General features: G+C 45.7%; 1 protein-coding gene across 5 annotated transcripts in view; it reads left to right on the forward strand.

Annotated features, from left to right (window-relative positions):
• The first annotated feature begins 609 nt into the window (after nucleotides 1-609).
• SRGAP3 (SLIT-ROBO Rho GTPase activating protein 3) overlaps nucleotides 610-24,301 on the forward strand; it is a 261,732-nt gene continuing 238,040 nt past the window's right edge. For all 5 annotated transcript variants that reach the window (XM_057555522.1, XM_057555523.1, XM_057555524.1 and 2 more), the window contains exon 1: nucleotides 610-1,391. In XM_057555522.1, coding sequence (XP_057411505.1) covers nucleotides 1,325-1,391 — 67 coding nt within the window. In that variant the 5' untranslated portion in view covers nucleotides 610-1,324. The remainder of the gene's footprint in view (nucleotides 1,392-24,301) is intronic.

Raw genomic sequence — 24,301 nt, forward strand, 5'->3', positions numbered from 1 at the left:
TGAAAGAAAGAATGAAAAAGGCCCCAAAGAGAACCCATTTTACTGGTGAGGAAACTGAGGCTCAATGAGTTATTGATTTGCCCAAAGCCCCACGAGACCCTGAGGTGGCTGGGTTTCCAGCAAGCCTGCTCCCAACAGCTGTGCAAAGCTGTGTGTCTGAGACGCCTGGCATTGTCCCTGCCACCCCATAATGCTCAACAAATATTAATGAGGTTGCCTACATGGGTCAGCCCCTCTCCTCTGCTAGACAATCCGGCAGAGTGACAAACTGTCACATAGCCATTGCTTTGAGAAATTGAATTAAATTGCGTGTTGCAAAGAAAAGGTGGACCTTTTGGAGTTTTTGGAGGAAAAATCCCTAACCCAACTGCTAATGGTAGGAGTTTGCAGGGGCCTCTCAGGCTTCCCCAGCCCAGTTCTTTTTCCTGCCTCCTTCCCTTTTGTGAATGTTTCTTCCCCTTTTTGCTTGCAGTGAGTTCTGCTCTCCTGTAGGCTACAATGTGTCAGTTGTTATAAAATCCGGGAGGTGGAGCTTGGTGACGAGAGCGGTGGGGGGAGTGCTTGGCCAGCCCCGCAGGGCGAGCAGTCCGGCCCCCTGTTCACCCCGAGCTTAAGCCTTGCAGCAGGAGAACTTCCACCTCGCTCTCCTGGCTTTGAGCCTCACTGTACATCGGACCAAAGGCGCAGAAGGGAGGGAGGATGCGAGATGACTGGCTGTTTGGCAACCTGACCATCTCCTTAGCAGAGAGCCTTCGAAAGCCAGCCGGAGGCTGACTGCAGGACCAAGGAGGTGCCGCGCCTCTCGTGGATGTGTGTGTGTGTGTGTGTGTGTGTGTGTGTGTGTAAGCGGGTGAGTGGGTGTGAGGGTGTGTGTGTGTAAGCGGGTGAGCGGGTGTGAGGGTGTGTGTGTGCATCACAACTGTGTGTGTGCATGCCTGGATGAGTGTGTGAGTACATGCATAAGTGTGTTTGTGTGTGTGTGTGAGTGGGGTGAGTGAGTGCTCTCGGTTATATTATTTTTTTGGAAGAAAAATCTTGAAAATATCAGGCAGGTTACCGTGCTCCTAGGGTGGTGGTTCTTCTTCTGGTCAAGAGGACTTGGCCAGACCAAGCTACTAGAGACATTTTTCAGCGAGTAAAGAGAATTTTCCTCTGAGAACAAGAGGGATTTTTTCCCCTGGCTCTGCAGCCTAGTGAAAGAGATTTGTCCCTACACCTGTGAAATCGACCAGAGCCGTGTGATTACCAGGGCTGGAGCGAGGACTTGGGAAGAAAACGAGCAATAAATACAACAGCCTGTCAGTGCCTTTGGCCACATTGGAAGATGTCATCTCAAACTAAGTTCAAGAAAGACAAAGAGATCATTGCCGAATATGAAGCCCAAATAAAAGGTGAGATTTGGGCTGGGGAGTCATGCCTCCCCTCCCCTTTCCTTCTTCTCTTGCTTTGGCTTTTTTTCCTTTTCCTCCCTGCCATCATGAAATGCTGTTATGCATCAATAATCTTATTGTGAGGAGGAACAGTGGCAGCCGCACAAGTCCGGACTGGTTTCAACTGCAGAGAGCGCTGGCGCTGGGAGTACGGATTGTAGAACGGGCGGCGATCACTGCATTGCAGGTGTGTGAGGAGGATCCTACGCCCTGCTTTAGGAGTGTCGCGGATACTCCATCATCTTGGCCATGACATGTCACTCTAAGGCCATTTTGACAGTCACTGCCTCCTCCCCCCGCCATGCAAAAAACCCCGTGATTTATTTTTTTAATGATCTGCTTTTTTTTCTCTCTCCTTTCTGGTTTTTGTCATTGCTTTGCCTCCGTCCCTTTCTCTGGGCTGGAATTCACATGCATGTGCTCAGGGAAGCAGCATCCCTGGGCTGCACTTCTTTGTCGGTGACTCTCAGCTGGCCTGGGTTGCCATGGATTAACTGTTATGGACCATATTGATCCAAACTAATGCAGGCATTTAGGCATAAAGAGGGAGCTCAGTGCAGAAAATGTATTGTCTCGCAGTGTGCAGCCCCGATCACCGTCTGTGCACTAGCGTTTAGGGTCATCAGCCTTCACTGAAAGCCAACAGCTCAGTGTGCTGGCTGGTAGGCGCTGCCTGGCTTCCGTAGTATCAGGGGAAGCTTGCCAGGAGGATGAGGTGACCTCTGACTGCTTGTTCCAGCTTTAGTGCTACTCACTGGGTGCACACTCCTCTAAATCCACACTAGCAAGGGGAAAGAGGAAAGCGGACACAATCGTATAGACAGATTCAGGCAGAATCCTTATTTAGGCCAGACTGGAGCTTCTCCCACCCTCATGAGTTCTAGGCTCAGCCTTGGCAAGGAAAACCTGAAAGCACCATCCACCATGCTCACCCTTTCTCTTAGGATGTACCCTAAGGGAAGCGTGGGCCTGCCCTCTTGGCATATGTTTTCTTTCTGGTCACGGTTCTCCTTGCTGCGACACAGGGTGTGTTGTGGTCTCCTGAAGAAAGAGTAACGACAAAATACATCTTCGGGGGTGTTGATGCCTGCCCCTGAGGTTATAGGTGGACTGTTGAGCAAGTTGGTGATTTGGGCCTCCGGCGACCTGAGGTTCCACACCTGCTTCTAGGTGCTGCTGCAGCTCAAGGCTCAGTGACCCAGGAAGTAGGGTGGCCTCCACGGGAGCGGTGGGAGGCTGTGCATCACAGCTGCTGTACACGCTTCAGATGCTTGGGAAACTTTGGGAGGGGAGCAGCCATCAGGGGAGAGCTTTGTTTTTTTCCAGTCTCGCCAACCGTCTTGTGCCTTTCCGTTCTGGTCAAACCTGGCACGCAGATCACCTCTCGGTAGACCCCAGGAAGAAATGAGCAGAAAACCCTGCTCTTCCCTGGGCTCCTCCTCTTTAGTTTTCAGTTCAGTGTAGAAGACAGTGATTTACAATGTTTCAGCCTTGCTGAAAATTTAGATACCCGCCCTTTATTGGTCAGAGATCTGAATTCTCTCGAGTGTTCAATACAAAGCCTGGTTTCAGCCTTTGCCTGCACACTTTTTAGGAAGTTTATGTTTTGTAAGACTGGCTGATTATTACTATTTTTTAAAACTGAGTTTCCCATGAAAAATGCCATAAGAGAGAAGGGTATGCTGAGTTTGGGACAGTTTGGAGTTTTTATAAGCATCGTCTTGGTAGAAAATGTGCTCATCTCATTTTTGAAGGATTGCTACCACTGGGCCTGTGAACTTTGCTTGAGGATCAATTAAGCATTTATAGCTCTGGCTGATTCTTTTACTTTTTACCTTTTGCCTTTATTTTAACAACTAATTAGCAAGGACAAGGTAATGCATTTCAGCAGGAAATTTGTCCAAATGATCTTGTCTCTTCCAGACTCTAAATGTCTCTGCATTCTAGTTAAAAGAGTTTGATTTTATTCCTTTAGGGTTGACACCCACACGATTTAGGTCAGGATGCTATTGCGCCCGAAATTGTCTGGAATCTTTTCTGTCAAAATTCTGTTTGTTCATCATCATCATCATAACTATTGATGTGTGTTCAGGGCTCGACTGTTTGCATGGCTCACTCCCAGACCTCACCACTCTTGGCCTACACAAAGTACAGACAGGGTCTGTAGGAGCTCAGTTTTAGAGATGAGGAAACTGAGGCCTTGTAGTGTTAAATGACTTGCCCAAGGTCACAAGGTGGGAAATGTGAAGGCAGCTGGTTTTCCTCCAGGCCCAGTGTCCCTGATACATTGTTTGCCTGAAGCTGCCCCTTGAAGGATTGATGTCAGTAGCAGATGGCAGTTTTGTGGTGGGGACCGGCTGCCTCTCGATCTCGGTCCATTGTTTACCCTCTTACTTTCCTCCCTTGCCTTTGTTGCTGGCCTCTGAAGAGCGTTTGACCAATCACCGAAAATAATGCCTGATGCCAATTACCTTCGGTATCATCTGGCCAGTTTGCCACAAACACTCCACCTAGTTTGACAGATTTTGTCCTCTGTGCATTTTGTGAGGGGAACTTTTGATTTTTAAAAATGATACTGAGTTCTTTGTTGGCTTAGCCCCTTTTTTCTCTTTTTGAAGAATTTACTGACCTAACAAAGGGGAATTTTTTTTTTAAAGGGGAATGTTTTAAAACAGCTTTTCTTTTTCCTATTGTGAAAAATTTCAGACTCATGCCTTCTCTTGCCTAATCAGATACTTGAATCCCTTTGATTATATACCTGCAACACAGTAGTACACCACATGCTTGCACATTTCCAGTGATAGAGAACTCATCACTTCCCAAGCCCACATATTCTATTTTTGGACCACTCTGGCTGTTGTAAGCAGTTTTTATGTTGGGTTAAGTATGTCTCTAATCCACCTTTTGGTTCTATACCTTGGGACTTCATAGAACAAGACAGATGCTTCTTTCCCATGACTGCCCATTGGGTGTTTGGAGACTCTGGTCATAACCCATGGACTATGATTATCTCCCATTTGCTCCTATAAGATGGTTCACTGCTGCTTTATCATCTTCGCTCACCTTTGGATCTACTGCATCCTGGGTTGCAAACTCCAGTGCTGTTGAGTACTTGGCAGATAGAATAAGTGAGTGAAGCTGGCTAAGTAAGATGATTTGTGGCAGCTGGCCCACTGCCTCAACCAGGGCAACATAAGAAGAGGTGGTAGTTATGGTCGGCCTGAGAGCACATGTCCTGTCCAAATGGGAAGTCACTACTTGGGTTCAACCAGTTGTTACCACTTTGAATGTAGGCCCAGCCAGATCTTTCAATTTTTCAACAGATACCAGTAACCTGGATTAGAGCTTTATGCTTTTAAAGAGATTTTGCCAAATGGACCTCCAAAAGATTGTACTGTCAAAAGCCTTCTTTAAGAGTGATACTAGGTTCTAAATGCGACTCTTTAAATGTGGTTGGAGAAAGAAAACCACTATCACTTCCTTTATGGTGTATGTAATGCTTCTATTAATATAGCCCAAGGGTTGAATTAGCCCTTTCCACTGCCCACCCCATCATTGTACCATATATATTTTGTCTGCTATATTTCTCTCATCCACTAGGCTAGGAGCCTTGTCAGAGAGAAGAAAATGAAATGAATTTAATATGACTTGTTCTTGGTGACCCTGTGCTTGCTCCAAAGGGATGTTGCTTCCTGTCCGAGGTGTTCACAAGTGTCCCTTTATGAATCTGTTCAGGAACCCTGCCTGAGAGTGACACCATATTCTCAGTCTGGAACTGGCAAGCTCGAACTTCTTTCCCCTCTTGAAAATCAGAACATTTGCCCATCTCCAGCTTTCTGGCGCCTATCCTATTTTTCACAATTCCCTCAAAGATCACTGATAGTGTTTGGTAATCTTATTTGCAGGTGCTCTCCAGTATCCTGGGCTCTAATTCGTCTTGCTGTTAGACATAATGGTCTGTTCTGCATTTATTCAGAATTCCCATTTCCATTTCACCTTAATAGAAAATTAAAATAGAAATGTAGTGATTGATTTTTGGGTTTTATTTTTTTATTACACATCCATATTCATTTTAGGCCATCTTCTTAATGGCGTTAAGTCTAGAATTGGGGGGAAGAAGACAAGGTATTGAAGAAGATCACAGAGAAGCATTTATTAACTCATTCATTTATACGTTCACTCAGTGAACATTGAGCATCGACTTTGTTCTTAGTCTTGTGCTGGGTGTTGTGAGAGATGCAAAATATATGATACATTCTTGGCTAAGAGTTTTCTTGGAATATGGCAATAAAATCAGTGAAGGAAAAGAAATTTAAAAAACCCCAAACATAAAAAACTTCCAACTCAGCACCAGAATGAATTTAGTCTTAAAGAGATTATGTGATAGAGTTATTGGACAATGACCTTAGGAGGCCTCACCACCTTCAGTGGCTTCAGTGAGGAAAGTAGGCTGGGTTGGGGAACAGTGGGGAGTAGTGAGGACTGTGGCTGATTAGGGAGCTCACTTAGAGGAGGCAGCCCCTGCTCAGCTCTCGCCTGTCATTACCATGAAGGGATGTGAGCCCAGAGTGGTTAGTTCTTTCAGTGTTTCCAGGGCATCTGGATTTTAAAACAAAGTCTCCTGATTATTATTTTAAATATTTAAAAATTTAACTTTTAAAACATTGAAAAAATTGGGTTGTCTTTTTCATTATTGAGCTCTAAGAGTTCTTTCTACATTCTGGATACAAGTTCCTTATCAGATATATGATTTGCAAATATTTTATCCCATTCTGTTGGTTATCTTTTCCCTTTTTTGATGGTGTCCTTTGAAGCACAAAAGTTTTTAAATTTTTATGAAGTTCTGATTATCTATTTATTTCTTTCTTTTCTCATGCTTTTGGTGTCATATCTAAGAATCTTTTGCCAAATCCAAGGCCATGATGAAAATCTCCTGATTTTTAAGTGGTAGCTCAAGTTTTTAAGAAGCACTTTGCTACATGAACAAACCTGTCGGTAGGAAAGCTTTAGCCTGTGCCCACCAGTCTGCAACTTGTGGCCTACAAGTTGACGTCCTTAAAGGGTCTTGGTGACGGGGCCTCAGCCAGTTTACCGGTTTCATCTTCAGTTGTTTTCTCTATAATAGGCCTGTGCTCTCATATCCACTTTAGACCAATTCCTTGTCTCTGCATCCTCCATACTCTTTTTCACCTCCAAATATTTCCCCATTTGTGCCTTTATTCTGCTTAAAATGTCTCCTTCTTCCCCTCTTTTTTTTTTTTTTCTTTTTTTCTTGTCTGGGCAACTCCCGACCATCCTTCAATGCCTGCTCAGATGATCCCTCTTCCATGACACCTTCCTAATAACTCTTCTGGGCAGAATGAGTGATTCCTCACATCTGCCTCTCTATTCTGAGCGTTATTATCCTTCATTCTTATTTTGTGTTTAGTCCTTCAGCCATGAACTCTTTTTTTTTTTTTTTTTAATATTTATTTATTTATTTGGTTGTGTGGGGTCTTAGTTGCGGCAGGCAGTCTCCTTAGTTGCGGCTCGCCAGCTCCTTAGTTGAGACATTCCAACTCTTAGTTGCGGCATGTGGGATCTAGTTCCCTGACCAGGGATTGAACCTGGGCCCCCTGCATTGGGAGCGCAGAGTCTTATCCACTGCACCACCAGGGAAGTCCCCAGCCATGAACTCTTGAGGGCAGAAATGCTTATGGTCATTTTCATTTCCCCCATGTGATTGGCGTACAATCAGTTGAGCTAGTGACTTGATAAGTTATTAATAAGTTTTACTTTTATAACACGCAGCTCAAGCTCAAGCTCGAGTTATATTTTCTTTGACATTTGTCTTAGCTCGGGCTGCTATAACAATATACCATGGGTGGCTGGGTGGCTTAAACAACAGACATTTATTTCTCATACTTCTGGAGGCTGGGAAGTCTAAGATCCAGGTGCCCGCAGATTTGGTTCCTGGTGAGAGCACGCTTCCTGGCTTGTAGACAGTTGCCTTCTCGCTGTGCTCACATGGTCTTTCCTCTGTGTGTGGAGAGAGAGCTCTCTATCCTCCTCTTGTTAGAAGGGGACTAATCCCATTATGAGGACACCACTCTCATGACCTCATGTGAGCCTAATCACCTCCCAGAGGCCCTACCCATCTCCAAACACCATCACATTGGAGGTTAGGGCTTCAACATGTGAATTTGGGGAGGAACACCAAACATTCAACCCCTAACAATGTCGTACTTTCTGTTCCATTGAAAGTGGAGGTTTTATTTGTCAAGGAAATATTTTTCATGGCTTGATGAGTTTCCTTGTTTGTGCCTGGTCGGGGAGATATCTGTCTATGGAGACTGGGTGAAGGCTGATGTGTTGAAAGCTTAGGTGATGTTTGATGGGGTGATGTCTGTCACAGTCGTGGTGGGATGTGGTTGGGGAGCATGGCACACCAGGCGCCTCCCAGTCTGAGGAAATCAGTGGCTCTGGGGGTCTACATTGGTCATTTCTGGAGTTCTCACCACCAGAGTTTATATGCTAGGGACGACCTTTCCTTTCCAGAAACCTCTATTATTTGTTCATTCATTCACTCACTCACTCACTCACTCACTCATTCAGTGACTGTTACAAGCCATGCTTCATTTCAGGCTACACAGCTTTGCTTATCAATGGGAGGTAATTTATTTATCTCTACCTCTCAGTCATGCATATGGTATCTCATTTTGTGATCCCCCAAATTCTGTGAAATAGTCATTATTATTCCTATTTTATAGATTAAAACCTAAAATTCAGAGACATAAAGTGTATCAGATTGCAGAGTGAACAGTGGCAGAGCTGAGGTTTAAACTGGAGGCTTTCTGACTTCCAGTTGTGCAGGGAGGCAAGATGTATGCCAGGGCAATTTGGCCCTGAAACCCAGGGGTTCCTTCACTGGGGGGCCAGTCTGGGGCGGGTTTTAGTCTTTGACTTCCTACCCCTCCTAACCCTTCCACACTCCTTCTAATCCAACCTCTGCTTTCCCCTACTTAGCCACCTAGCTGTGTCAGATCCCTCACTCCCACTTTGAAAAAGGGCCCACTGGAGACTTGACGGAGGCTCCACCAGCCTGGAAATACAGAACCAGCAATCTTAGGTGTCTTCTAGTCCAACACCCCCACTTTTTTTTTTTTCCCTCCAGATGTGGAAGCTGATGTTCAGAGAAGACTTCTGGCTTGCAGGCACTTCTAGACCATATTTCTGTGAACACAAAAGCTCTATTCGCTTGGCTCGTTGCTGTAGCCTTGTGCCTGGCATCTCGTTGGTGATCAATAACCGCATGGAGCTGAATTGCTTTGGTGGGTGGGGCAAGCCAGGTGGGGACGGTTGCCTGGGAGGCAGAGCGGAGGTGCCTTGGAAAAGAGAATGAGGCGGGGGTATAACATGGAAAGGAGGAGAGGAGGTGAGGCTGGTTCAGAAACTCTGTCCTGTCCTTGTAGCCGCCAGGAAGGGGACAGGGGTTGACTTCTTAAAGGTGCTGAGTTTCAGTTCAGAACCTCTGGCCTAATACAGGCCGCAGCAAGCTGTATCCTGGGCTTGATTTCACTTGTAAATGATTTCTTCCTGATGGCTTGTTGGTGTTTATAAAATATCTTGGCTGGCCAGGAGTGGGGTTTTGGCTCTGTTCTCTTAATTTGTTTAATCATTAGGCCAATTTATGTTTGGAGTAGTGTCCCCTGAGGTGTATTCCATGAAATTGGATGTAAAGAGGCATTGGGTGGAAAAAAATAGCTCTGTGGTCAAATAGGTTTTGGAAGTTCTAGCATAAAGTGAGTTAAATAGGTTTGTTTCCCACAGGACTTGAGTGTGTTAAGTGTGAACCACCAAGAAGCGGGCCACAGACTTTCCTCAAACTTACTCAGCCTTGTAAACCTTTTTCATAGAATATCCCACAAGACTGTTCCAGAGATTACATTTTGGACAATGTCAGGCTACACAGTTTGTGGGTTATCCAGATTCTTTCTCTTTTTGCCTTTTGCCCAGTTCCCTAATTTTTACAGTTTCCTAAGGGGACAGTTTGAAGAGGGGAAGAGGTAAAACAAATGCGTATCCAGCTCAGATAAGTGATATCAGTGTGGTGTTTCGAGGTCACTTAGAAAATGTGGGTTTTGACATTTCCATTTACTGAGCTCTCAACCATTGATTTAAATGGTAATTTGGTGACAGTTCTTTCCTGATCAATATGCGTGGCGTGTGTGCGCGTGCCCGCCTGTGTGTGACAGTAAAGAGGTGCACTCAACTGCAGGCAGTGTTCAAGGGACCTTGAATGGACCTTGGTGCCACCGCTGGGATTGCACAGTTGATGCCAGCTAATAACAATGCAGATGGACACACAGAAGCCCGTGGCCCGTGGCGCCTCAGAGTGAGCAGATCTCAGCCACAAATCCAGGTGCAATAAAAATATGGTTTTCCTTATTTTTCTGTAACTCGATTTACATTTCACATCCCTATTCTGCTGGGAGTGGCAGAAATAAATCTAAGTGAATTGGGGGTTTTCCTCTTGTTTTCTCCATTGTTGTGTCCCAAGGTGCAGGGGGACTGGGGCAGTGCCAAGGGGACATCTGTTGTGGTTTATCATCAATCTACTTTGGCAACTACCAAGATATCCTCCTTCCTGTTGGGTCTGCAGTGGTCGGTCCAGCCAGTGGTCCTTCTCTGTTCCAAACCTGAGGCCATTTTGCCTGTTCCCCTCCTCACCTCCTTCTATGAGATTTGCAGGCACTGGGAGTCATCCTGGGGCTCACACACCGTGCTGGGTCGTGAGAGACTCTGGGCATTAGTCTCAGGCCCATCTTGCCGTGTCCAGCACTCACTTCTCCTCCAGGACCTCCCTAGGGTGCTGCCTGGGGAAGTGGCCCAGCTCCTCGGGTCTCAGATTGTGCACATATATGTGGACATTCCCTCATCACCCTCCTTCCCTGGGCTTGTCTGTGGTGAGGAAGGGTGTGGGTTATTTTCTTACAGATCCATAAAATCTACACACACCTTGCTTTACAGTCTCCCAGAATCTTTATCCATGTGTGGGAGAGGGAAGGGGAGGGGGATTAATAGGGGTGGTATCCTGGCTCTTTGTCATCATTCTCTCAAAGCTATTGTCCATAACCCACATTCTTTCTCTTCTCCCTGAGGGCTGGGATTTTGAAAGTCAAAAGCCAAGAATTGACTCTTTCCCTGTATTATCCCTGAGGCAGTGAACACAGAATGCCCTCTCTGCCTGAATAAGGTCCAGGAGGTCTAAGGAAATATGGGAGAAAAACCTTCAATATTTCAATATATTAAATGCAGTGAATTTCCTTCCTTTTGCATCTACACCATCCTGGCCCAGGCCACCATCACCTCTTCTTGGGACCACGGCAACATCCCCCTAACTCAGGGTTTCTCCACCTCCGCACTACTGATATTTGGGGCTGCGTCATTTTTTGTTGTGAGGGGCTGTCCTGCACCATGTGGGATGTTGAGCAGCATCCCTGACCTCTACCCACTAGGTGTCAGCAGCCACCCCCCAGCCCCCAAAGTTGTGACAACCAAAAATGTCTAGGCCCCCGTTAAAGCCACTGTCCTAACTGGTCTCTCTGCTTCTTCTCTTGTCTTTATAGTCTTTCTCCCTGCAGCAGCCAGCAGTAATCCTCACACAATTTAATCTAATCATGTCACTTCCTAGTTTCAAACCCTCTGGTAGTATCTCACTGCTCAAGAACTGAATCCAAACCGCTAGCTGGGCTTACGAAGCCCTGCTCTGCCCATCTCAGCCACCTCACCTCCAATCTCCTGGTGCCTTGAATTCTCTAAACTTGTACCCCCTTTGGGACTTTGCACTTAGCTTTTCCTTCTTTCTCTTCCCCTGGATTGTCACATGGCTGGCCTCTTCTAGGTATTCAGCTCTTGGCTTGCATGTCACTTCCTGACCACCCAATCTTAAGTATCTATGGAGTAACTATTGGATTAGCTGACTTGAAGTCTCAGGAGAGCACTTCAAGCTATATGATGTTTTCCCTATATGATATTTCCCCTTCTTTTTTCTTTTTACCAGAATTGAAAGTCTTTAAGAACAAGAGTTTTGTTTCTCATGTCCATTTGTGTTTTGTTAGTACCTAGAATAGCATTTGGTATATAATAGGTGACTGTGGGATTCGGTGAGTGAACGGTGAGTGTAGATGTCCTTGTGCTGGCCTTTTTTTTAAAAAATATTTATTTATTTTATTTTATTATTTTATTTTATTTTTTTGGCTGCGTCAGGTCTTAGTTGCGGCACATGGGATCTTTGGCGAGGCATGCGGGATCTGTTTTCCTTGCGGTGCGTGTGCTCTTTGTCGCGGTGTGCAGGTTTTCTCTCTCTCGTTGAGGTGCGCAGGCTCAGTAGTTGCGGCACCCAGGCTTAGTTGCCCCACACGTGTGGGATCTTAGTTCCCCGACCAGGGATCGAACCTGCGTCCCCTGCATTGGAAGGCGGATTCTTTACCACTGGACCACCAGGGAAGTCCCTGGGCTTTGCACCTAAGCACACCGTGTGTATTCTGCTTTGGGGTGCATGGGCTTGTACCAGGAATTGCAGTTTAGAGGCACATAATGGAGCAGATCCAGGCTTTCTGAAACCCTGACTGAGAGGTAATTCAAGAAGATGAAGAATCCAAAGAAGGGACAATTGTATCTATGCAGAGCCGTCCAACCTTTGGCTTAGAGGGGAATGAGATAGAGAGACCAGGGGGCCACTTGCAGGGATACTGCAGGGAATTTAATGTCTTCTGTTGAGTTCCTAGTATATAGCTGAAATGGGGACACAAAAATGGATAAAATATGGTCCCTGTCCCTGTCTTTGATGGACTCATAGTTTTCTAGGAAAGATAGTTACAAAAATAGATTAATCAATTATAGTACAGTGTGATAAGTACTGGGACAGTACTGGAATCACACACTGTGGAAACTCAGAGTGAAAGTGACAGCTTTGCTGGGGAGAGATGGAGAAGTTCTTCTAGAAGAAAGGGCTTTTGGGTAGGGTTTTGAAGGATAGGTAGAAGCTCTCCAAGTGGTGAAAGGCATTTCATGAGGAGAGAACAGCAAGCGCAAAAGCATGGGGGTCATGAAAGGGCCTGGGTACTTGGACAATGGTGAGAAGTCTGATGTGGCTAAAATCCAGAGTAGGTAGAATGGAGTGGGGGTGGGAGATAAGACCAGAAGTGAGAGGATTTTGAAGTTCCTTTCTAACCACTGGCTCCTGTGAGTCTTTGACCTTGGAGATAGTAGATGAAACTCTTATTTTTTGATAATACTTTTTTCTTATTTTTGGGTATAATGCATGCTCATTCTTTTAAAAGTTTTGAAAATACAGGAAAAAAAGAAGAATCTAGAAGTCACTACCTGAGATAATCACTGTAAAAATTCAGTGTATTACCTTTCAGACTTCAGATCTCTTTTATATCTGTATATAACAAAAAATAGGATCATAGGTCTTTAATGAAAAATTATAAAAATAAAGCTGATAGGCAAAACATCATAGGCCTATAGGCCTACGGCTTGAAATAGACTATGACCTTACAATAAAGAGACTTTGCTAAGTAAGAACATCAATCAATATGCATGACCTCCCACGTGTTTTGATGGTCCATGAGGGCTGGGGATTTGTTTGTTGGAAACCATTTTCTTGTGGTGATAGGTTTGTGTGTGGCCATTTCTGTCCCACCAGATTTATATAAAACTCATCAAGAACTTCCCCCATCTCCACATCTGTCCCAGCTACTTTCAGCTAAAAAATTTCCCCTTCCTGGTCCTCCATAGTCTCACTTCCCTGTTGGTACCCAGGCAGCTGTTCCTACCTTTAGCAGGAAGTATTAAAAGGAGAGTCCTGTCAAAGGCAAAGAATTTAGCCCCTTCCTGGTGGTACCTTTCCTCGTTGTTGTCCCTCTGCCCGCGTCCCTGGTCATCAGTGGTACTTTTGGGGTTCCTGTTTGCCAGTCTGCTCCTAGCAGTGGTAACCTGCTATCCCTTTGCTTCTGATGGCTGGTGAGGGTATTTTCCGGGTATGGTTTACTATAGATCAGTAAGTTTTCCAACTCTTTGTCAGACAGAAAGGCCTGGATTCCTGTAGGCGGGTAGAGTTCCCATGGAGGAATTGGAGCTCGGTGGGAGGGGACAGCTCCGAAGGGGGACCATCCATAGCTTAGAGTGCCTTATAAGAATCAGAGAGAGATGCCATGAGAGGACCCTTACCAGTGAAACACCTTAGCCACCTTCAGGGACAGAAAAGAGTGGGTGTCTCTTCTCTGATTTCATTTGTACTAAAGAATGCAAACTGGCTGAGCAACGTGACTGCTCCCCAGCTGTTGTCTCAGCAGGATATTTCCAAGCAGAGTTGCCAGCACGTTACTTTTTAGTTTACAGCATATGTATTTTGATCAGTGGCCTCTCCAGACAGTATGTTTTGGATCTCCTGAAGACATATCATCTTGGGGAAACTGAGGCAGAACAACAGCCACTCTCTCACTTCTGACACCTGGTAACTGATTACTCCTGGACCTCCAACCCCAGTCATTTGGACTCCGGAGCTTTTGCCTGGTTTTGGTCTTTTGAGTTTACTCGTCCCTTGACAAAGCTAATGTAGGGCTTTGGCCTGATCAGTTTTGGCCTGACCCTCCTGTCTCAGGGCTTACCCTGAGTGTCTCTGTCTTGCTGGATCTCATACTTGGCATAATAGTGCCATTGAAACTCTGCGCCAAAAACAGCGGGGGTCCTATTGTCTTCTGTCAGAAACACAGAATTTTTAGACCATTGGGAATAGTGGGAAAGAAATTTTGAGAATGTGGTGGGTCAGTCCACTTTGATTTAGTTCAACAAGTATTTATTGAGTTCTTGCTATATTCCCTGCCCTCATAGACTTTATAATGCTGTGAGGAAGACACATTTTAACTTGTAATTACAAAAAGATTGAGTATTATGTAAGGGTGGTTCAGAGTTCTTCGGGGAACCTGTAGCGAATGGATCTAAATTGCTGAAAATGTTGTGATTTCTGATATTGGTCTGTAAAACTGAATCTTATTGGCTAAGCTTACCTCACCACCATTATTTCCTGAGTTATTTAAGATCTAGACCGAACCATCTTTCCATTTAGAGAAGGGTCAGAAGCCATCAAAATATTTAAGGGGTCAGGAAGATGGGTTCTTCTAAGGGAAACACACAATTCTTTGTGTAAAAGATAAAAATAGTTCCAAAAAAGGAATTTTCTAATAGTTATACTCAAGTTGGTAAATATAATCATAGGATAAGTGCTTTTAAGGTGAAATTAAAGCCAGGAATCAACTGAAGAGGATTGAAAATCATCTTGGTTGGATAGAGTTATGCTAAAGTCACAGAAATTGGGTGAGACAAGAATATGGATTGTGAAAGGAGGCAGCTGTGATATGGGGGGGACCGTGCTCTGGATGGAATTGCACAGACCTGGGTTTGCGTCCTGGCTTATGGCTCATCAGCTGAGTGATGTCTTTTTTTTAATCCAAGAAAGAAGAAAAGTAGGGATAATACCTCATCAGTTTCCGTATATGAAAAATGGGGATAGTAATACCTACTTGTGTGTGTGAGAATTAGTTGAAATAACACACATCAGAATTTCCAGCATGCTGCTTGGCACACAGGAGCATTCACTGAACGGTGGAAATGTTAGCTCAACCAATCAGAAGGTCATCAACATTGAGTCTTGGACAGTGAACCTGAGCCTACAGGTGAAGCCCCCAGTGAGTGTACCAATTAGTAGGGAGAGGAAAATGCAACAGTACTGGAAAACCATCAGTAGAGGTGGCGTTACCTGTATGGGTAGCTGGGAGAGGAAGGTTCCAGTAACTCTTAGACAGGCATGATGCTTTCTTTGCCTATTGCAGTGTTTTTACCCAGTGTGGCTCTTGGGCTACCTGCATTAGAATCTCTGGGGGTGGGACCTGGGAACCTGCGTTTTACAAGTGTCCCAGTTTTCATGAACTTGAAATATTTGGACCCGGACTGTGGTGAACTCACCAACTTGACTGTCTGTGTACCTTTTTTTGAAGACAAAAGAACCTTTAGTTGCTATGTAGACTACTGATGAATGAGAAAAAAAACAAACCTGAACCCTCAGTGTGTGTGTGTATGTGTGTGTGTGTGTGTGTGTGTGTGTGTATGTTACAATCCTGTGTTTTTTTTAATAAAAAATGTTTGTCTTTATATATTTGGGTGTGCCTAAAAAGAGTCTGATAGTTCTTACTGACTGGTAATGATGTTTATTCTTGGGAACTAGGAATGGAGTGGAAGTCAGGGATGGGGCAGGATGGTAGTGACAGGGAACAGCAGAAAGGAGACCTTTTCTCCTTATATTGTTCAATATTGATTGAATTCTAAAATAATGAGCATGATTACTTTTCTAATTAAAAAGCCACCAAGATGACAATAAGTAAGGAATTTGACAAATTTTCCTGCTGTGGAGGATGTTCAGACATCAACTGAACTATAAAAGAAAAGAAAAGAAAGAAATGTAGAAAGAAAGAAAGACATCTGCAAGAGATATTTAAGTTATGCTTAACTTCTTGTGGTGCTCATTATATACAGTAAGAATGATTGCTGAAATGAAATGTATTATTTTACTGGATTATTCCTCCATGTAGCGAGGAAGATTTTTTTCCCTGCTCTCCCACAATTCTAAGAGATGGTCCTAGAGGGGGAATAGTCAAGCCCAACCATTTAGTTTATTGGGTTTAAATCAGAAGCCATTGTGGTGCTGTGTCCAGAGTCTGGGATTCAGAGGCATAGACCTGATTTTCATCTCTGATCTATCTTTTGAGCAAGGCACATCTCCATTCTGCATCCTTGCTTCCTCATCCGTAAAATGAGGGTGTTATCTACCTTAAAGGCTAGTTGCCGCGAGGATCAAATGAGGTGCTGTGTGAGAAAGTAAACTCTAGAGTGCTGCAGAAATGTTAATTATTTCTATTTTTGCCTAGCTCCCCCCGGACATGCTGCTATTACCGCCGGGTTGTTTATGTGTCTGTCCCCCTGTGAGCTCATTGAGTGCAGGGGCCTTGTTTTATTCATTCCCTGAATTCTTATGCCTAGTGCCTGCAACACAAGAGGCATTCAAAGCAAGTTCTGGAATAGCTATCAAGGATAGAAAAATACAGGCACAGTTAGGTTTTGGCTTATGGAAATATTAAGATGCTCTTCCAGGAAATGCTGTCTTCTACTTCTGTTTAAAGGAATTAAAAACAATTCATCCAAGTCGACAACAGAAATGATACTGCTAGGAGAAGGTAAAGGACTTTATTAAGGAAAATTTAATTGCCCAGTTTCTAAAGAGACAGCCACATCTCTCCATCCTCATTACTGTCAAGTGCAGGATGGCTGTTTCCAGGGAGGGCAAGATGAATGAAAAAGATTGTGAAAAGGCAAATCCTGATACTCCTGGAGAAAAGTCTCCCAAGAAACAGGAATGCCCCCTGGATCACCAGTTTCCTTTATTGTTTGTCAGAGCCCTAGAATAAGCCTTCTCTGGACTCCTCAGACAATGGCCCTCTTTGGCCTCTACCCCAGACCTTGGCTGGTGAACCACAAAGTCCCTTACTTCCCCTGGAAAATAAGTTGCTTGACAAAACTGGAAGGATTATCTGAGGCCCAATTTAGGGGCTCCGCTACCTCTAAGACCCAGATAATTATCATCTGAATGGGCAGAGGGGTGGACTGGGGCCAAGACTGGAAACAGAGCCCTGGTGTAGATCTGCAGTTAGGGCAGAGGGGGCCAATCTCAGCTTTGGCAGTCTGGACCCTTCTCCAACACTGCCACGAATCTGCACTGTCTTCTGCCTTTCCCATACCAGTTGCCTAAGCACAAGACAGCTGGAGAGCACCATTACATGGGTTCATAATTGTCCAAACAAGTGCTGATTGCTGCATGGACTGTTGTCAGCCTAGATGAAGTGTCTAGTGGCCTGCCAAAAGGCTCTGCCCTGTTCATTGTTTTAATTGAGTATTTGGATGAGGACATGAGCATGCCTATCCAGTTTGAGAATGTCAGGAAACCAAGGAATGCAGGCTTGGTGATCAGGACATGTTTTTTTTTTTTTTTTTTTTTTATTGATTGATTGATTTATTTGGTTGTTCTGGGTCTTAGTTGTGGCAGGCTCATTAGTTATGGCTCACAGGCTCCTTAGTTGTGGCACGTGTGCTCCTTAGTTGCGGCTCGCGGACTCCTTAGTTGAGGCAGTGGGCTCCTTAGTTGCAGCTCACGAGCTCCTTAGTTGCAGCTCACAGCTCCTTAGTTGTGGCATGTGAACTCTTAGTTGCGGCATGCATGTGGGATCTAGTTCCCTGACCAGGGATTGAACCCAGGCCTCCTGCATTGGGAGCATGGAGTCTTAACCACTGCACCACCAGGGAAGTCCCAGGACCTGGTTGTTGGTATAAAACTGCCCGAGTTTTGCAGCCCAGCTTCTCTACTTTCTAGCTGTGTGACTTTGGGCAAGCCTTTTCATCTCATTGAGCCTCAGTTTCCCCATATGTAAAGTGGAGATAATTATCCAACCTCAAAGAGTTATCTAGGGGGTTAAACTAGATAATGAATGTAAAGCCCTCCACACAGTGCCTGGCACATAGTAAGGACTCAGTGTTGGTTATTATTATTAATAATCACAACTATAAGAGTAATATGGCAGGCAGGCTTGGGAGTCCAGTAGATCTGGGCTCAGATTTCAGCTGTGCCACTTATTAGTGTGGACAAATTGTTTAACCTCTCTGAGACTCAGCTCTCTGTACCACTGTAAAATAGGAACAATAATACCTACCTTGGGCATTTCTGCAAAGCACTCAGGCCAGAACAGACACACAGTAGATGCTCCATAAACAGTGGTTATCATTAAGAGAAACAGCACATCGTGTGGCAGACAGAACCAGGAAGCAGAGAAATCTTAAGAGAATGGGATGAGGTACTGACTCTAAAAATGTGAGTTTAATAGTATCTTTAAGAGAACACCACCAACTCTTCAAGAGAAAGATATTGAGCCCTGAAAGGAATTTCTCCTTTGAATAGATAGAAACATGAATGGGGCAATGACAAGTTGGCCTTTGGTTAGGATGCCAGACCTTGGACCCTGGCCCCAGCCTGGTCCCTTGTCCAGGTGGCTTTTGCCCCTCCCCCCCACCCCGGGAGGTTCCAGAGGGAAATAGATGATAGAAGCCACGGACTGGGAAATGAACACCTGGCTTGAAGCTGTGGCTCAGCACTCTAATGCAGAAGTCTGGTTCTCTACATGAACTCCTTTGGCCCAGGCGGCTTGGGCATGCAGGCCTCCCCTCCAAGCCCATACTTGAATCTTGGTTCTGTTGCTCCAGGGTAACCAAAGCTGGTCTGGAGCTTGAACCTCTGCCCCTTCCCTGTAGGGACCAGCCTGGACAACTGCCCTGACTTTTCTCTGAGATGCCAACAGGCCTAACCAGACACAAGGGAGAAGAGAGAGTCAGAAGCCTGGACTCACCCAGACTTGACCTTTGACCTCCTTGGAAGTACAACCTCTTGGAATTTTGGTCCGCAAAGGTGCCTAGAACCTGGCAAGTGTGTAATATTGTATCATTCCAATGGATGGATTCCCATGCTCTTCATTGTGACCCTGACTTGGAAGAAGTGAATTGAGTTGGCCTTTAGCTCACTAGAGGTCAAAATCCCCCTCCCTCCCCATCCTTGTTGACCTTTCTTCTAACACCACCAGGAGCTTAACAGCCAAGCCTATGGTCAACTCAGGGTGTGGCTGTCTCCCTTTGTGGAAGAAGTCGATGGAGAATCAATGACTCCCAGACTGCGTCCTCAGAAGTCTGGATTTAAGAATGACTCTTTGATATCCTTCTCTTTCTCCAGATGTTTATAGCAGTTCAAAACTAAAAAAAAAAATTCAACTTACTTTCTTCCAGACCAGCACTGATCACCAAGCAAGAGGTGGTCTGCAGGCCAGCCATGTATTTTATTGAGATGCACAACAAAGTGAGCAACTTCATAGAAAAATCTGTATTTTTGACTCTTATGAGACAAACCAGACGATCTGGTGTGCTGGGCCCCTGTTCCCTCACAGCAGCCAGTCAGCCAGAGCTGAGTGGCAGCCAACGTTCTTAGATGAGGCCTGCACTCTTAAGTCTCCACTATTTCCTGGGCCAGGAGCTCCTCCTGGGTCCCTATACCCCCTTATCTCACACCCACTGCTTCATTCATTTCCCTAAGCTCCCTGGTTTCTATGGGCAGTTGGGTTTGCCATTTCTTAATAAGGCCAAGAAGTTACATTCTATTTTGTCCTTCAAATTATGCTCATCAGATAGGATTGCACAATGAGAATCACATGACAGCATAACAAACGGTACAATATCTGTGAAACAAAAATGCCTGACTTGCCACCATCCTTTCAAATTTCAGAATAGAGACTCCCTTTCATTACTTTAAGTAAAGCCTTTACTTCTCCTCAAGGATGAGTTCGAGGTTGGAGTCCAGGGCAAGACACTCTCCCCCAAGGAGAAGCACTGTGGGGGCTGCCTCTGACCCGTCCCTGAGGGGAACTGGGGGGAGGTGGGCTGGAGGGCCCTTCAGCTGCTGGAGGCCATTGAGGACCTGGTGATGTGGTGGGTGGTGGCCTTAGTCATCCCTGTAGTAGTCACAACACATTTTTAGTAGTTAAAAAATCCCCCAGTGTAAGTTGATAGTTTGCACACCGAAGCACAGTTCACTAAAAGCAATTCTGCTCAAACAGTGTGGTCCAGGAACTGTGCGTTGAACTCTGAAGTCAGACCCAGAATGGAATTTCAACTTCATTACTTACTGATTGCTTGACCTTGGGCAAGTCATCTCACATCTCTACAGCTCAGCTTCCACCTCCTTAAAATGGGCACCTCGCTGGACTCTTTTTTTTTTTTTTAATTAATTAATTAATTTATTTATTTTTGGCTGTGTTGGGTCTTCGTTGCTGTGTGTGCGGGCTTTCTCTAGTTGTGACGAGCGGGGGCTACTCTTCGTTGCGGTGCGCGGGCTCCTCATTGCTGTGGCTTCTCTTGTTGTGGAGCACGGGCTCTAGGCACGCGGGCTCAGTAGTTGTGGCTCGCGGGCTTAGTTGCTCCGTGGCATGTGGGATCTTCCCGGACCAGGGCTTGAACCCGTGTCCCCTGCATTGGCAGGCGGATTCTTAACCGCTGCACCACCAGGGAAGTCCTCGCTGGGACTCTTGTGAGGATTAAATGACATAATTCACACTCAATATTTAGCTTAGTGTCTGGAACGTGGGCCACACTCTGTTATGCTTCCCCAGATGTGGAGGGCTTGATCTGATCCAAGAGTGAGATTAGAACATCTAGAGCAGAACCGGCAGCTTGCAGGCAAACTTAGACTCACTAGTGTGTTTTGTTTGGCCTTTGGAACATTTACAAAAGTGAATTAGTTCCCAACATTTAAAAATTAAGAAAGTCTTTAAAAAATCAGGAGACTTTACATAAAAATCCAGATTTCTGGCATTTCTTATGAAATGGGAAGATCTAGAAACACTGGGCGCCTGTTTTCAGACAGAGGCAAGACTTGGCTGCACCCTCCGACTGGGGCACAGGCTCCACTTTTTTCTAGGGCCCACCTAGTTCACTTCACTCATTTAAAAAAAAAAAAAATTTTAGCAATTTCATGTATCTTTATTTATTTATTTTATTTATTTATGGCTGTGTTGGGTCTTCGTTTCTGTGCGAGGGCTTTCTCTATTTGCGGCAAGTGGGGGCCACTCTTCATCACGGTGTGCGGGCCTCTCATTATCGCGGCCTCTCTTGTTGCGGAGCACAGGCTCCAGACGTGCAGGCTCAGTAATTGTGGCTCACGGGCCTAGTTGCTCTGCGGCATGTGGGATCTTCCCAGACCAGGGCTCGAACCCGTGTCCCTTGCATTGGCAGGCAGATTCTCAACCACTGTGCCACCAGGGAAGCCCCACTTCACTCATTTTTGTTACCTGTTTGGGCGTTTGAGTTTTTTGATCTGGAGGAAGGGACCAACCTTCATTCAATCCTCCATAAATATTTCCAGCAACCAGGCTTTGGAGAAGGAGACAGCAGGTCGTATTTACTGGCAAATGCCCCAGTGCCTTCTGTGTTATCGATTGCGCGCAGGGCCCTCAGCTCCAGAAATCCGTGGGGCAGAGGTAGTGCCAAGGTCCTCTTAAAAGAATCTGGGACACTAACAAAGATTTGTACCTGTTAATGGATGGCCGCCTTATCACAACCTGTAGGTGGGCTGAAATTTAAGAAGGAAGAAAGTGTAAAGCTTGCCCTTCTGTCTAAGAACCCAGCTGGCCGAGCGCAGACTGGGGAGAGGTGTGCTCAGCAGAGCGCTGGTGAAAAAGACTCAAGGTTCTCGTTGACATTAAGTTTGGTGTGAGTCATGGGGAGGCAGCTGCCAAAAAACGTAATCTGATTTGGGGCTGGGTTTATGGAAGTCTAGTGTCTGGAAGACCTTTCTAACAATTAGAGCTGTCTTGAAAGGACAGGCAGACAGCCTCAGGAAGCCTCAAGCTCCCTGGTGTAGGAGGTGTTTGAAGCTGGGTGACATGCCCCTGGAAAAGATTGTCAGAGTGGGGATTTAGGCATCAGAGGGAGGTTTGTTCTAAGTGACATATAAGGTCTCTGCCAACCCTGTGATTCTGCTTCCTGCAGCCCAGTGGAAGAAGATAATTTCCATAACAAAAGTAGAAATCTTGCTTTCTGATAGAGGAAAGCAGAACACGCTGAAGAGGCAGCCATTTTGCTCAGACTCTGTCAAAGTGGAAATGTAAACTTGCAGCTCTCACCTAGAGATTTGGACAGCACACGTCACTGGCCCTGCCTCGTTCCTGAACCTCATCTCACCTGCAACACCATCCCTGACGCCCCCCTCATTTCTCAGAGATGGAGGGGGTGATGGGGAAGGATCTGTTTTGCACATTCTGGTAATTTGTTTAAGCTGAACTTTTATGCAGAGCTTGCAAACTGAAGGCACACAGGCCAGATCCAGCCCTTAGTTGTGTTTGATTTGGCCTGGACTGTGTCTTTGAAAAATGTGAATTAGATGCCAACAAGTAAAAATGAGGAGATTTCACATAAAATCTGGACTTCCAGCACCTTTTTAAAAAGTCAGAAGGTCTGGCAGCGCTGGGCCTGCATTCCCACGTGGCAGCACGCAATGGGGCTGAGCGCCAGAGCCCTTCCTGGACAGGATTCGAGCTCTCACTTGGCCACTGTCCTCATCCCCCTAAGCTCGCCTGCTCTGCTGGTTCACCTGACCCCCCGAGGCCCCTATAGGTACTGGAGTTAGTGACACCTGGTGTAGTGTTGTGGTGGTGGTTTATTTTAATCAAAATCTCATTGAACTTTATTTTCATTATATAAAAGTCACTGATTTTCTCCAACTTTGGAGGGAATATCATGTTTGGGATGGTCTGACTTAAAATATGGCCTTTGTGGTTTACCTGTATTTCACCTTCTAGGAGGCGGGTTGGGTGGGGCACCTCAAAGAGGAATTAGACATCTTCAGAGCAGCTGGAACCAAGATAAAATCTGTATCTCAGGAAAGACTTGCTATAGGTGCCAAGATAGTGCGGACCAAGAATGCAGACAGCACCAGTGTCAACGTCAAATTGAAATTTTCCTCCAGGGCTAACTATACAGAGGATGCCTTACTCTCTGAGGAGCAGAAGAGCTTTATTTGTTTATTTAAGCATGACCAGTACATTAGGCAGCAGTTTGTTTTCAAGGCTATATCAAAATGCCCTGCATGGTCAGAGACATCTTTAAGGTGCCGTCCTGGATGCCTCTTGGTCATCTCCCCAACAGTGTGGCAGGCCGCTGGGGGCCACAGGGGAGGGTTGGGAGTAGGGTGGGGGGAGCAGAGATGCTTTTGCAGCTGCTCCTAATGAATAACTGTGGCTCGCATACCATCAGCCCCCATTTCTTGCATCTCAGCAAACACCCCTGCCTCTTCTTTTGAACTGCTCCAAGGCTTCTGATGGTCTTCCTTATATTGATCCAAATCTTCTTCCTTGTCACTTCCACACCATGGGCCTGTTCTGGAGCCATGCAGAACAATGGCTTCCCCTTGCACAGCACAGCCCTGCAGATGTCTGCCTAGTGGTCTCCTCTGTTCCGTGAGCTGGCTGACCTTCCCTGCTTGGAGGGGATGGGGTGCGGGCGGGGTCGCAGAGAGACCAGGGGCAGGCGGTTGAGGCAGCGTTGCTCACAGGTGGCTCCCAAGCTGGCTGCTTCTGCTTGGAAGCCCGAGTTTCGTACGAAGCGCCTTCCTCTGCAGGGGCTCCCGGTGCCAGCCTCAGAACCTCTCTGCCAGCTGCTGGGGTCTGAATCTTCTTAGGAAACTTTGGTATTTGGTGGTAGAAATTGCAAGAACTTCACCAGAAGCAGAGGATGGTCAAGGGCTGTTAGCTCAGTGTCTGATGGCTGCTAGGAGTCGGGGAGCGAGGCCCACTGTGGGCTTATTGGTTGGCTGCCCCACTCCGAGATGGAATCTGCTAGACCCTCATCCTGCTTGAGTCTGTCTCTCTGCTCTTAGGTTCTCAGACTGAAATTGTCCAACCCGGACCTTCAAAATCCTTAGGAACTCCCTCCAACACCACTTCCTTGCAGAACAAGCCCCTCCCTGCATGGGACCTTGGGCTTATCACTTAGGAAATGCCCTTCTGGTCTGAGTATTTCTAGTGTAGACAAAGGGTCTTGTCTGGCTCTCCACGGTCATCTGGCGGCAATTTTCTGTTTTTACTGTAGTTGCCTCAGTGTATCCTTCTATTGAGTCATCCTTTGCCTGTTATTTTCCTTTCACCTTTCCCTAATCGTTTTTTAAAGACTTGCCTTTCTTGGGACCT

The sequence above is a fragment of the Balaenoptera acutorostrata genome, chromosome 10 (genome assembly GCF_949987535.1).
Source record: "Balaenoptera acutorostrata chromosome 10, mBalAcu1.1, whole genome shotgun sequence".
In the NCBI taxonomy this organism is placed as follows: Eukaryota; Metazoa; Chordata; class Mammalia; order Artiodactyla; family Balaenopteridae; genus Balaenoptera; species Balaenoptera acutorostrata.